Raw genomic sequence first — 14,392 nt, forward strand, 5'->3', positions numbered from 1 at the left:
GTATATGTAGACCCACCCGCCCCAAGTGCCAGTGCTGGGGTTAAAGGTACGTTCCACAGTGAGCTAGTAAGATGGCCAAGCAGATAAGGGAAACTGCTGCGCGAACCTAGAGACGTGAGTTCAATCCCTGGAATCCACGAAAGGTGGAAAGAGAGATCTGACTCCCACAAAGCCGTCCTTACACATCTATGCCTGCACTAATGGAGACTAACTAATTAGTCTTCACTAACTAATGAAGACAAGTGATAAATGTATAGAATATAGAACGACACGTGACAAGCTGCAGTACGGCCTAGCAAGTAGAAGACACAATGGTGTCTCCAGGGAAGGCGGTGGTGGCGCACACTTCGGTTCCAGCATTTGGGAGGCAGAGGCAGGCAGATCTCTGAGAGTTTGAGGCCAGCCTGGTCTACGGAGTGAGTTCCAGGGCCACACAGTGAAACCCTGTCTAGAAAACAAACAAACCAGAAAGCATGGCCAAAAGCAGGCCCGAGCAGTGAATTCGAAGAGAGCAAGGCAGTTGAACCTCTTTTGTCCAGATGGTTGGCGGGCACGGGGTACATCTGCCCGGTCTTGAGGTAGAGGAGCCAGCCGGCCTCAGGGTCCGCCCGTCTCTCCTGGCTTAGCAGCGTGTACAGGACCACCTGTGTGAGACAGACTGTCAAGCAGCGGTGACACACGCTCTACCTTTGCCACATGTAGGAGCAGGTCAGCCGCACAATTCCCCGAGTGTCAGTGACACAAACGCTTGTGACAAAGCCTCGTGTCACAAAGGTGACAAACCGCACTCAGTGTCGAACATTTGATCTGTGCAAAACAAACAGCTTATGCCCTGCGGTTTTCGGCTGACTGGAAAGACATGGAGGGGGGGCGGGGAACTGGGAATTGAGGGTGTGGTTCAGCAGCACAGTGCCTGCCCCCAAAAACAGGAAGACAGGGAGAAAAGTGTTTTCTCACCTCAATAGTCAAACTTTGCCAACTCCCAAAGTTAAGAAATTAATTAAACTATTTCACATTTCCAATTCAACAACGTCAACACGTTAATTCCTGAACCCCAAAACGCTTAGGATTTAAATCTAAGTCAATGACAAATCAACAAAACCGACAGTGACTTTTCAAAGCAGGAACTCTCATTACTCATCGGGAGAGGTAACATTAACCGTGTCCGGCAAAGGAAATCACTAAATCCAGCACAAACACAGCCTTCCTGCCTGGAGTACTGCTGAGTTCTAGGGTTGCCTGGTCTACATGGTGAGCTCCAGGATAGCCTGGTCTACATGGTGAGCTCCAAGACAGCCTAGTCTACATAGTGAACTTCAGGATAGTCTAGTCTACATGCTGAGCTCCAGAACAACCACATCTATGAGCCCTGACTCAAAAAACCAAAAGGGAGAACAATGATTTGACATGAACTGGAGAAGCTGGCTGGGTGGTGTAGAGTGCTGACTGTAGCCGGGGTGGTGGCGCACGCCTTGAGTCCCAGCACTGGGAGGCAGAGGCGGGCGGATCTCTGAATTCCATGCCAGCCTGGTCTACAAAGTAAAGTTCTAGGACAGCCAGGGGCCTGTTATAAAAAGAAACCCTGTCTCCAAAACCAAAACCAAAAAAATACATGGCTGCTCCTCCAAGAAACCAGATTCAAGTCAAACACCCACATGACTGCTCACAACACTGTGACTCCAGTTCTAGGGGATTCGGTGCCAACTTCTGGGGTCCACTGGAACCACGCGCATGTGGTGCATAGACATACATGAAGGCAAAACAACCACAGATATAACATTTTTTAAAAATCATAAAGTTTAAAAACAACAACAATAACAACAACAAAAAAAAATTGGCAAACTGGGGACTGGAGAGAAGGAAGAGCTAGCCCTGCTCTTGCAGAGGACCTGAGCTGTCCCCTCTCATGTAGGGCACATCACAACCGCCCGCAAATCTAGCTACAGGGGGTCTAACATCTAGCCTCATAGATACACACACACACACAAAACCGCATAATTAAAGATAAAAACAAGCCTTTTTATTTTAACAGAATACCCTTGCAAACTGTAAATATAACTCAGCGCCAAGGGTTAGATCCCCTACACTGAAAAAAACTTAGAGGCTGCTTGAACCTCCAGAGGATCTGGGTTCAAATCCCAGCACCCACACGGCAGCTTACGACTGTAAGTTCAAGATCTGATACAAGACCCTCACGCAGACATACATGTAGGTAAGACACCAATGCACTTAACATAGAACTACATTTAAAACAAAAAAAATAAAACCCTGAAAACAGCTGGGCAGTGGCAGTGTACGCCTTTAATCCCAGAATTTGGGAGGCAGGAGGATCTCTCTGAGTTCAAGGCCAGCATGGACAGAGTGAGTTCCAGGACAGCCAGGGCTACACAAAGAAACCTCTGGGGGTGAAGGGAACCAAAAACAACAACAACCCCCCCCCAAAAAAAAAGAAAAGAAAAGAAAAGAGAAAGAGAAAGAAAACAGCTGAACTTGAAAGCCACTGAGCTAAATGTCTATGCTAAAGTAGCTATCTAAGCAGACATTTTCTGTATTGAGGAACTAAATATATTTGGAGAGTCTACCATGCCATGTACACTGGTCTGTTCAAACTATGAACTTCAATTACAAATTAAAAACTACAACATGAACATAAACACGGCTGAGCTAAACAGTAATTAGGAAACAGAGCATATATTTAGAGACCCTCAACACTACAGACATTAGTTATACCTGCGGCTGGAGAGATGGCTCAGCAGTTAAGAGCATTGACTGTTCTTCTGAAGGTCCTGAGTTCAAATCCCAGCAACCACATGGTGGCTCACAACCATCCGTAATGAGATCTGATGCCCTCGTGTCTGAAGACAGCTATAGTGTACTTACATATAATAAATAGATAAATCTTTAAAAAAAATGTTTAAAAAAAAAGTTATACCTGACTTCGGTGTTCAATAGAATTCGATTCTTTGCCGGTTTTAAGCTCCAGTGGCATTATCTTATATTTCGTTTTATAATCTCGATGTATTTTGACCCCGACTGTGACGTCTATTTTGCCCTTCAGCCCAAACCTAGGGGACCAGATGCTTTCTTCAATATCCAGTGACTTGGTTACTTCAATGTTACAAGGTGAACTTCTGTTACTGCCATCACTTGGCCTAGACAGGAACACAGAACATACTCACTCCACGCCTGACCGGATGACTACCGCGCAGGGATCTTGTCTGGTCGCTTTCTCAAGTGCAATACTGGCATGACCCGGGAGCAAGACTGAAAGAGGTGTCCTGTGTTTGGCAAGGGACTGACTCATCTGAATCCCACTGCTCGGCCTGTCACCGTAAAGACTGTGGCTGTGGCAACCATCAAAGAGTCACAGTGGTGTAGTGAGGAACTTTCTAAAAGGCCAGCATAGCAGTGCCCGGTGTTAATCCTAGCAATCTAGTCGCAGAAGCAGCAGATCTGTTGGGTCAAGGCCAGCTTGGTCTACATGATGAGTTCCATGCCAGCCAAGACTGCATAGGAGACCATGAAGCAAAAGAAAAACACTTTCATAAAAGATGAGACAAGGGCTGGAAAGATGGCTCAGTGGTTAAGAGCAGTGTGGGTTACTCTTCCAGAGGTCCTGAGTTCAGTTCCCAGCAATGACATGGGGTCTTACAACCGTCTATCCTGGGATCTGATGCCCTCTGCTGGCATGCAGGTGTACATGCAGATAGATCACTCACATCAATAAAGAAAAAAAAAAGTTTAAAAGGTGGGACGGATCAGAACTATTCTAACATTGGAAATCCTTACGAAATGATATCAACTAACATTAGGATGAAACTAAAATTCTCTACTCAAGAGATTTCTTTGGTCATAGAAAGATACTATAGATGGTAACTTGTGAGAAACTATAACAGCAAAATGTGAAAGCTTAAATTGTAGAAGTTTATATGCGACAGCGTCTGCAGGAGCAGACATCAGAGCCTCCGCACTGGAATTACAGAACTGGATGAGTTCTAGAAATAGAACCCAGTCCTCTGTAAGAAGAGAAAGTGTTCTTAACTACTGCACAATCTCTCCAGCCCATTCAAAAAGCTTTGGACTGGCTACCCAGAGGCAAGCTGATCTACACGGGGTTGAGGCTAACCTGGTGTAATGTGGAGTTCATGGCTAGCTGGAATTAAACTAAGGAACACCTGGTCTTAAACAATCTTTGAATCAACAAGTGTAAGGGAATCCTGTCAAAAAAAAAAAAAAATTCTGAACATAGGGCTGAAGAGATGGCTCAGTGGTTAAGAGCACTGATTGCTCTTCCAGAGGTCCTGAGTTCAAATCCCAGCAATGACTTGGTGGCTCAAAACCATCTGTAATGAAATCTGATGCCCTCTTCTGGAGTGTCTGATGACAGTGTACTTAGATATAATAAATAGGCTGGAGCAGGTCAGGGTGGACAGGGAATCTAAACATCATATAAACAGAATCCACTTCTTACAGAGAGAGTTGCACTTGAGGGAATTCAGTAGAAGGGCCCTTATGCATGAAGTCTTCGGCCCACTTAGAGAAAGAGGGGAGATACTCCTCAACTTCACATCTTATTTCATCTTGACTCAGATTCAAGCGATACCTGCCAAAAAAGGGAAACTGGGTAAGAAAATAGAACTATTAAGGAATATAAATGAAGCGGGTGTGGTGGCGCACACCTGTAATCCCAGCACTTGGGAGGCAGAGGCAGGTGGATTTCTGAGTTCGAGGCCAGCCTGGTCTACAGAGTGAATTCCAGGACAGCTAGGACTACACAGAGAAACCCTGTCTCAAAAAACCAAAAAAAAAAAAAAAAAAAAGAAATATAAATGAAGAAAATAATATTGAAACAGGCTATGAACAGATGTTTGCAAGTGTGTCACAAGCAACAGAATATAGCTCTGCCTTAATATATTCAGGGGTACAGAACATACTCTGCATGTGGGAGTCTCTGGGATTGAGCCCCAGCTTGCTCTTTTAAGGCATAAAGCCCTTGATAGCGCACAGCTAACATCAGGTGGGTATAGCGACTAGGGCTCAGCACATGGGAGCACTGCCCACCAGCCTGAAGTCCCTGTGCAAGGAGAGCCAAGTGCACAGCGTTGTCCTCTGACCTCCACGAGCTGCTGCCGCCTGTGCTGGGCCTACATCACACACACAAGTACACAAAAAATAGTGAGTAAAATGAAGTTTAAAAACAAGCAAACTGGGCTGGAGAGATGGCTCAGCCGTTAAAGAGGTCCAGAGTTCAATTCCCAGCAACCACATGGTGGCTCACAACTATCTGTAATGGGGTCTGATGCCCTCTTCTGGGGTGTCTGAAGACAGCGACAGTGCACTCACATATAACAAATAAATAAGTAAATAAATAAGTAAATAAATAAATAAAACAAGCAAGCAAGCAAACCTATATGTACTAAAGGTTATCAGAATGCTCCTGCAGTGAGGAAGGAGGAGACAGGCAATTAACCTGGATTACACAGCAAAGCGGCAGAGGTGAGGCCCACTCTGCCTCATCAAGGGGAAGCAGGGGCCAACTCCCAAAAGCTGTCTTCTCTGGCTCTGGCTCTCTCCACACACACACACACACACACCACACACACACTTAAAGAAGATAACAGAAGGGCTGGAGAGATGGCTCAGTGGTTAAGAGCACTGACTGCTCTTCCAAAAGTCCTGAGTTCAAATCCCAGCAACCACATGGTGGCTCACAACCATCCGTAAAAAGATCTGACACCCTCTTCTGGTATGTCTGAAGACAGCTACAGTGTACTTACATATAATAAACAAATAAATTAAAAAAAAAAAAGAAGATAACAGAAAAGGCTAATCTTTGGATAGGGAGCCACAAAAGTCTGCAAAAATACATACTTATTCCCATTAAAACTGGCTAAGCCGTATGTGAATGCTCGGATACCTGATCCAAACAGACAGCTCAGCATATCGGTCTCTAGGACGGCCGAGGAAGCTATACAGCACGGGTTCCGTCCTCCAGCACTGGAGGTATGTCAGTAATGTTACCCAACGGTCCCTGCTGCCCAGAGACCCTACCGGGTACTGTGAACGAGTGGGTGCAACTCCAGCCACGCTGGCTTATACCGAAGGGTCTCCTTCCTGAAACCTGAATTGGATGCCGGAAGTTACAGGAAGTTGTGACCTCTGCACTGCTCAGGGACTTACATTTCCTTCAGATGCCTCACTTCCTGGAGAGTTTGAAGCGCGAGCTCTTGCAGCTGCTCTGGGGCAAAGCTCTCACGGATCGCCTTTTGAAAGACTTCATGCAGAATCGTACCGGTCAGCATTTGGCGAGTGGCTGGATCAGAGACCTGTTAGAACAATTCATGTGCACATCTCAAGCTAACACACTGACGCAATGGTTGTAGTTATGGGGCCAACATGAACTAAGGCAGACGCCAATACAGTCGCAAAGTTGTTTTTATTTTTCCCTTGGTTGGCTCCCCTGTCAGGAGGGCTTCTCTGCCCGCATGCATGTCTGCACCCCGCATGCATGTCTGCACCCCGTGTGCGTGCCTGATGCCTGCTGTTGCCCCATGTTAAAGATTTTCCTAGGCAACGCCCATACCCTTTAAACAGTCCCTCACGGCTCTGTCTTTTTCTCTCTTGGTCTCTCAGTGAGTCTGTCTGTCTGTCTGTCTCTCATGTCTCCATTCTAAGATGGCCTTTCACTTTCCCCCCACAATAAACCTTTCACATCAAATCAGTTTCTAGCATTAGATCTCTTTGCCACACACCCTGGTCCCAACCTGACAAGGTACTTCTGCCACCAAAACCTACTGACTTGAGGTTGATTCCTGGATCCCACATTAGAAAGAGCCAGACGCACGCACAGGTGGCAGTGCCTGGCTTTAATCCCAGCGCTTAAGAGGCAGAGCAGGTGAACGTCAGTGAGGATGAGGCTAGCCTGGTCTACAAAGTCCCAGGCAACCTATGAACTCCCAGTAGCTTCGGCTGCTACACAAGATCAGGGCCAGTTAACATGCTAGCAGTGTGTTAGGTCCAAACTAGGCAGTGCCACCCACTGACAATGTCTAAATTAGTCTGAACTTAGGTCAGGCTGGACCCTGACTGGGTAAAAAGGGTAGCTATCTGATAAACAAAAGCTGAAAAAACCAGCATTCCTCAGAAACTTGTGAATCAGGTTTCTGTTTTTCAGGAAGAGCCACTACCATCTTTATCCGGCCCTACAGCTAATGACCTTCAGCAAGGGTGCATCTAGCTCCCTATCTATTAACACATGACCAGGACCCCAGGCCACTCCCCACCTCTTGGGTCATAAACCACCCCCACCCTCCCCCACTCTAACTTCCAGACTGTTCTCTGACCTGCCCCAACACCTGTCTCTTTAAAACTGACTCGACTTCCCCTACCTCCTGCTACTCTCTCTTGCTTACCCAACCCCCACACCACCCTCTAAGATAGCCACAGCAGCCTCGAACATCCCCCAAACCAACCTTTCTTTCACAGGGTGGTGGTTGTGCGTGGCTGTAATTCCAGCACTCAAGAGAGTGAGACCTTGTCTTAAAAAACCAAACCAAACCCAACACCCCTTTCTACCCATGGAGTGTCCGGTTCAGGGACGTCACTGTGCCCCGACTTTCAAAGTGGCTGGGGCTCAGAAACCCCTTCCCCCAGCTGAGAAGTCTCGGACAGTGGGGGCTTCAAGGGGAATGAGCCAGTTTTCCTCAGCTGTGTGGGCCCAATAAGTCGACTAAGTTCCAGCGATGGTTTTGTACCAAGGGGTGTAAGGTCAGGACAGCACAGACTGGAACTGGTGGGTTATTAAAAGAAAAAGAAGGGGTGGGCTAGAGAGATGGCTCAGCGGTTAAGAGCACTGACTGCTCTTCCAAAGGACCCAAGTTCAAATCCCAGCAACCACATGGTGGCTCACATGATCTGATCTCCTCACACAGGCATACATACATGTAGAAAAAACACCAATGCACATGAAGTAGAATTCACATAAATTTTAAAAAAAGAAAGAAAAGCCGGTTGTGGTGGCGCACGCCGGTAGGATTTGCTGAAGGAGGCAGAGGCAGGAGGATCACGAGTTCGAGGCCAGCCTGGGCTACACATTTTAAAAAAGAAAAAGAAATAAAAAAAAAAAAAAAAGAAAGAAAGAAAGAAAAAAGCCGGGCAGTGGTGGTGCATGCCTTTAATCCCAGCACTCAGGAGGCAGAGGCAGGCAGATCTCTGAGTTTGAGGCCAGCCCGGTCTACAGAGTAAGTTCGAGAACAGCCAGGGCTACAGGGAGAAACTCTGTAGGGGGAGAGGGGAGGACTGCCCCACCCACACACAAAGTTGAGGGGAGGTTAAAATAGAACTGGGAGGAGCAGGGTAAAGATTACCAAGTAAAGCCGGGCGGGGGTGGCAGCGGGGGTGGCAGCGCACGCCTGTAATCCCAGTACATCTGGGAGGCAGAGACAGGCAGATTTCTGAGTTGGAGGCCAGCCTGGTCTACAGAGTGAGTTCCAGGACAGCCAGGGCTACACAGAGAAACCCTATCTCGAAAAAACCAAATCCCCAAAACAAAAAAAACCCAAACCAACAAACAAGATTACCAAGTAAATCACATGAAATTCTCAAAGAATTAATTTTACACACACACACACACACACACACTCTTTTTTGTTTTGTGTCTTTCGAGACAGGCTTTTACAGTGTAACTAGTTCTGGCTATCCTGGACTGCGGAGCCTCTAATTCACAGAGATCCACCTGCCTCTGCTTCACGAGAACTGGAATTAAAGGCATGCGTCACCACACCCACCTATAAAAGCCGAATTTTTAAAAGCAGATGTCTATACAGCAGCAGACGCGGACTTTTCTGAGTCACTCACAAGGCTGCACTGTTTCGTTTCCCTCTTTCTACCTCTTTCTCGTCGTGCTTTGTGTACCGCTCTGGGCTTCCTGACCCCGACTTAGGGCTGCCGGTCCACCGAGGAGCTGACCTCCACGGGGGCCTAAGTGGGGCACCATGGCTTTCCCGCTCCCTCCTCCCGGGCTGCTGCCGAGGTCTACAGGCGCCTTCCTGTGGAGTGTTCCTTTTACACTCTAACATATCCTCTCATTCTCATGAATACCGCTAACAAATGCTTATGGTGACTTGCAAGTGCCTGGCCTGTGGGAAGCCCCACCCCAGGGGGCGTGGCCTTGTTGGAGGAAGTGCGTCACTGCGGGGGCGGGCTTTGAGGTCTCCCAAGCTCAAGCTCAGCCCAGGGTGGACACAGCCTCCTGGCTGCCTGTGGCTCAAGATACCCTCAGCTCCTTCTCCAGCACCATGCCTGCCTGGACGCTGCCACGCTTCCCGCCATGATGATAATAGACTGAACCTCTGAACCTGTAAGCCACGCCCAAGTAAATGTTTTGCTGTGGTCATGGTGTCTCTTTCAGCAAGAAAACCCTAACTAAGGCAAAGCTAAATACAATTCAAAGGACCAGATACGTGGTCCGAATCCCAACACTGCAATCACTAGGTGTGTGATGCTGGGCAGGTCGCACAGCTGGCACAGCTGGCGGCTCTCAGTCTGTTTGCCCTCGGTAAAGCGTATCGGGTGAGGACTGAATGCTAGTGGGAAGGCCTTCCGTAGGGGCAGAAGATGCCAGCAGTGGAGCGAGGCCTTGGATACCACCCTCAGCACTGCAGGGGGAAACACGGACTGAAATCACTTACCCTGAAGGTCTCACTCAGGACAGCCCTTCTCAGACACCGAATGCTGCTGGCGACGCTTGTGCCGGAGATGAGCATGTCCGGGTACAGGATAAAATATCCAAAGTCATCGTCTATGACCCACGGCTCAGATGTGCAGTCTCCCTCTAGGTGAACGATGTCCCCTGCCTCAACCGGTACCGAACTCCTGAAAATAGGCAAGGTTAAAGCCGAAACCACCACTCTAGGTCCCCACAGTCAAACAAGTCCAGAAGCATCCAACTGAAGAATAAATATTTCTATTTATTTATTTATTTATTTATTTATTTATTTTATTTACTTTTTTGGACTTGGTTTTTTCGAGACATGGTTTCTCTGTATAGCCCTGGCTGTCTTGGAACTCATTCTGTAGACCAGGCTGGCCTTGAACTCAGAAATCCGCCTGCCTCTGCCTCCCAGAGTGCTGGGATTACAGGCGTGCGCCACCACGCCTGTAATAAATATTTCTATATTTATTATACCTCTACATATTAAATTTTTGTTTAAGTGGGTGGGTGGGGTTGCTAAAGAGATAGCTCTGTGCCTAAGAGCACCACCTGCCCCTGCAGAGGACCCTGATTTGGTTCTCAGCACCCACAGTACAGCTCACAACTGTCTACAACTCCAGTTCCAGGGGTCCTATATACTCTTCTGGCTTCTATGGATACCATGCACACACACAGTGTTTAAATATATATGTGCAGACAGAACATACACATAGCATACATTTTTAAATAAAAATTAAACTTGTCAACGTAAGATTATCATTTTACTTACGTATACATGCATGTACCTGATGGTACGTATGCCACACGCGTGGAAAGTGTCCAAGGAGGCCAGAGGACGATCTCAGATCCCCTGGGACTAGAGTTACACGAAGTTGTGAGCTACTTTGTGGGTGTCTGGGAACCAAACTCAGGACCTCTGTAAGAGCAGAAAGTGCTGTCTACCACTGAGCCATCTCTTGAACCTTCTTTTTATGCCCCCCCCCAAAATTATTCTTTTTCACAAGGCGGCGGTGGTGCACGCCTTTGATCCCAGCACTTGGGAGGCAGAGGCAGGTGGATTTCTGAGTTCGAGGCCAGCCTGGTCTACAGAGTGAGTTCCAGGACAGCTAGGGCTACGCAGAGAAACCCTGTCTCGAAAAACCAAGGGGGGAAAATATATATATATATATATACTCTTTTTCTTTTGTAACATTTATTTTGTGTGCCTGATGAGGTTGTGGGGGGGCATCTGGTTCTTTTACCATGTGGGTCCCAGGTACGAACTCTGGTTTTCAGGTTTGGTAGCCGGCACCCTTGAACTATCTCCACCTCCTTTCAAATAATTTATCCGTGACATGGGTTTTCAGGTGACACCCTAGCGTTGGGCCTGGAGATCAGTGGTGGAGCGTTCGCCTGGCAGGCTCAAGGCCTTAGGTAAGGTGGTGTCCTCCAGACACTACAAAACTGTGCCAGGTAATCACAGCATTTGGAGGTAAGGAGGTGGAGGCAAGATACAATCCGTTCAGGGGCAGCCTGGGCTACGTGAAAGCCAACAGAAACAACAAACCACCAGACCACCGAATCAGGGCTTAAAGTCAAATGCGAATCACCAGCCATTCCTCAGGATGCACAGAACTTCATGCTCTTGGTCCCGGGAAGCGGTGATGAGCACGCGCTTCTCCTCCGCGCCTCTGTCGTTCTGCACGGTCTCAACAGCTAGCACCAGGTATCGGTTGTCCACTCCTCGGCTCAGAACTGTCTCAGGAAAGAAAGTGTCCGCCTTCTTCTGACGTCTAAGTCGGAAACATAAAAACCACCCTATCAGAGCCGTGAGAGAAGCAGCCAGTCGGCTGGGCTCTGCGGAAGTCAGTCTTCTGGTTTCCTAGTCTTGTCTGATCTGGAAACCTTAAAGAACATGGGGGCAGGGAGGGGTCCTGTTATAAACACTGGAGGCTGGGGCTCGGTGGTAGAGTGCTTGCCGAGTGTGTACAAAGCCTGGGAGTCAATCTGATCGCCAGCACTGTGCAAACTAGGTGTCTCAGGGTGGTGGCTCATGCTTGCCATCCCACCACTCCCACAGGAGTCGGAGGCAGTGGGGCTGGAGAGATGGCTCAGCGGTTAAGAGCGCTGACTACTCTTCCGAAGGTCCTGAGTTCAAATCCCAGCCAACCACTACTGCCTCACAACCATCTGCAATGTGATCTGATGCCCTCTTGTGGTATATACGAAGACAGCTATAGTGTACCTACATATAATAATAAATAAATATTTCTTAAAGATTTATTTATTATTATATGTAAGTACACTGTGGCTGTCTTTAGACACACCAGAAGGGGGCATCATATCTCATTATGGATGGTTGTGAGCCACTATGTGGTTGCTGGGATTTGAACTCAGGACCTTCAGGAAAAGCAGTCAGTGCTCTTAACCACTGAGCCATCTCACCAGCCCTAAATAAGTCTTCTAAAAAAAAAAAAAAAGAGAGCCAGAGGCAAGAGAACCAAGTCACCCTTAGAGGGACTCAGGGACTTTAGGGAGTTTGGGCTAGCCTGGACTACATGGGGAACCATTTCAAAGCAAACAAGAAGCGACTCCTCTCCTTTTAAAAGGTATATGAGCAATAAGTGAAATTGCACACGATAACTCACTCCCAGGGCTTGGGAGGCTGGGGCAGGGGAACTACTGCAAATTCAAGTGTTGCAAGAGATAAACCAAAGAAGACGACACCCAAACTGCTTTAAGTAAGGAAGCAGGCTATCTCTAGAGGGTCCATGCCATAGGCTAGAGAGCTCCCGAAAGCATAGGACTGGACTTCTGCATTTCTGCCTTTGCCCTCGATATATGGTTACTTAGATTCTGATCAGTATTTAAACTAGTAGGCAGTAATGGTTAGAATTGGGGAGGGGTGCAGGGCTGGAGTTAGTGTCAGTCAACAAACAGGGGAATGCCCACCAGTTTGGCCAACTCTCACAAATACCTGCACTGGACATTAATCAGCCCATGTGGTTGTTTCTTGGGCCTCTAGAACCCACTTCTACCTCCTAACCACACGAGGTTAGTTAGCCTGGTCTACAAAAATGAGAGTCTGTAGAAAACAGCATCAAAACAAACACTTAAGAAGTGGAAAAAGGAGGATCAGAGACCAGAAGGTCACAGCCCTCCTGGGCTGGCTACACACCTCAGGTCGAGGTTAGCCTGGGCTACCTTAAAACATAGAAAATACCGAAAAGGGTTTCTACTATGGCCAAAAGCCTTTATGAAGTACAACCAAAGGGAGATATTCCTATCACTTTTCCAAATAACTGATATACTGGGCGTGACAACGTTCTGTGGCGTAGCACCTGCTGTGCCTGATCCTCCCAACTACAGCTGGAAAGGAAAGGGGGAGGGGGCGGGGCAGCACGGAAAGGTTAGCAGCAATTGCTGCGGGGAGCTGCCAATCATACTAATCTTTACAGCATTACAGGGCCTACTGTATACCAGGTGTATCCTGGGTGTAGGTTCCCCCAGCACCACTAAACAAATGTAGTCCGACGTAGTACAGCTGCAGGGAGAAGTCCTGGCCTCCTCTCCTCGTCATGAAAGCAAGCTCCCCTTGGGCTTCCCAGGAAAGGTCTCTCTGTTAATGCAAAGGCTGCTCTCAAGCACTCTTGCTGGGGGCACTAAGTGCAACTTCCGAGCCACAGCACCTTACCGTATTAACGGGGTGGGGGGACCCACGCAGGGAGGCTCGTTTCTGTGGAGTAACCCAGGAGTTTCTTATTTGTATTTCACAATAATGACGTTTTTACGTCTTTCTGGGTGGGTTTCCATAATCCTAACAAGCCACCAACCCTCTCGAATTAAAAACACAAAAGCTGCCAGGCACGGTGGCACACAACTTTAGTGCCAGCCAGCAGTCTGGAGGCAGAGGCAAGAGGATCTCTAAGAGTTCCGCGCCAGCCAAGAATATTGACAGACCTTGCCTCAATAAACAAGCAAATGCCTTCCACCTTCCCCTGCCGTCCACTGTTTTGTAAATGTTTTCGCTCAACACCCCTATTTAGCCTCTCGCATTAATTTGCGGGGGTAAGCTGCGACACCTCCAGGATATACTGGAAGGATGCCGCAAGTTCAATTCCCAGCACCCGCCTCAGGAGCTCACCACTGGTTCCCCCAGCACCACTAAACTTGTAACAAGAGCTCCAGGAGATGCCTCTAAACTCGGGCGCGTGCACAGATATACTTAAGTAAAACTGGTCTGGCTAAAGGAGATTTCTGGCAAGCTTTAAGCCGAGAGTTTGACCCCGCGGTCCCACGTGTAAGCAAACACCTAGCACAGGTGCTCCTCCGACCGCACACGCAAATAAAACAAAATCAAATGCAAGGTACACACGACAGTGGTGAGCTGTCGTGTGAAAACACAGCGGGCTACACAGCCAAGCCCAGGTCCCAATTAACACTGGCCGATCAGGATCACCCTCCAGCTAACCCCGGGGAAGAGGGCGCGGGTCCCGCCCCACGCCCGCCGCCCTCCCGCAAGCTCACAGCTCCGTCCGCGGCACGGCCTCCGCTCCACCGTCCTCCTCCAGCAACAGCAAGTCCAGCTCGTCCAGCGGCTCCATCCCGCCGGTGCCCGCCGGGAGATCGGGAAGCCTGAGTCCAAGGCGACCGCAACCTGCGGCGCCAGAAACGCGCCAGCGCGCCGCGCATGCGCAGCAG

The 14,392-nt window shown here is 48.3% G+C and overlaps 1 protein-coding gene across 2 annotated transcripts in view; it reads right to left on the reverse strand.

The window, feature by feature from the left end:
- Dna2 (DNA replication helicase/nuclease 2) overlaps window positions 1-14,385 on the reverse strand; it is a 29,073-nt gene extending 14,688 nt beyond the window's left edge. The window contains exons 1-7 of one of the 2 annotated variants that reach the window (XM_052163774.1): window positions 14,219-14,385; window positions 11,302-11,484; window positions 9,690-9,873; window positions 6,181-6,326; window positions 4,472-4,603; window positions 2,933-3,152; window positions 527-644 (exon numbers count right to left, since the gene is read on the reverse strand). In XM_052163774.1, the coding sequence (XP_052019734.1) occupies window positions 527-644; window positions 2,933-3,152; window positions 4,472-4,603; window positions 6,181-6,326; window positions 9,690-9,873; window positions 11,302-11,484; window positions 14,219-14,295 (1,060 nt within the window). In that variant the 5' untranslated portion in view covers window positions 14,296-14,385. Of the gene's footprint in view, window positions 1-526; window positions 645-2,932; window positions 3,153-4,471; window positions 4,604-6,180; window positions 6,327-9,689; window positions 9,874-10,481; window positions 10,629-11,301; window positions 11,485-14,218 lie in introns of those variants that run through there. The other variant, XM_052163775.1, reaches the window with a different exon arrangement.
- Window positions 14,386-14,392: the final 7 nt, after the last annotated feature.

The sequence above is a fragment of the Apodemus sylvaticus genome, chromosome 19 (assembly GCF_947179515.1).
Source record: "Apodemus sylvaticus chromosome 19, mApoSyl1.1, whole genome shotgun sequence".
NCBI classification, from domain to species: Eukaryota; Metazoa; Chordata; class Mammalia; order Rodentia; family Muridae; genus Apodemus; species Apodemus sylvaticus.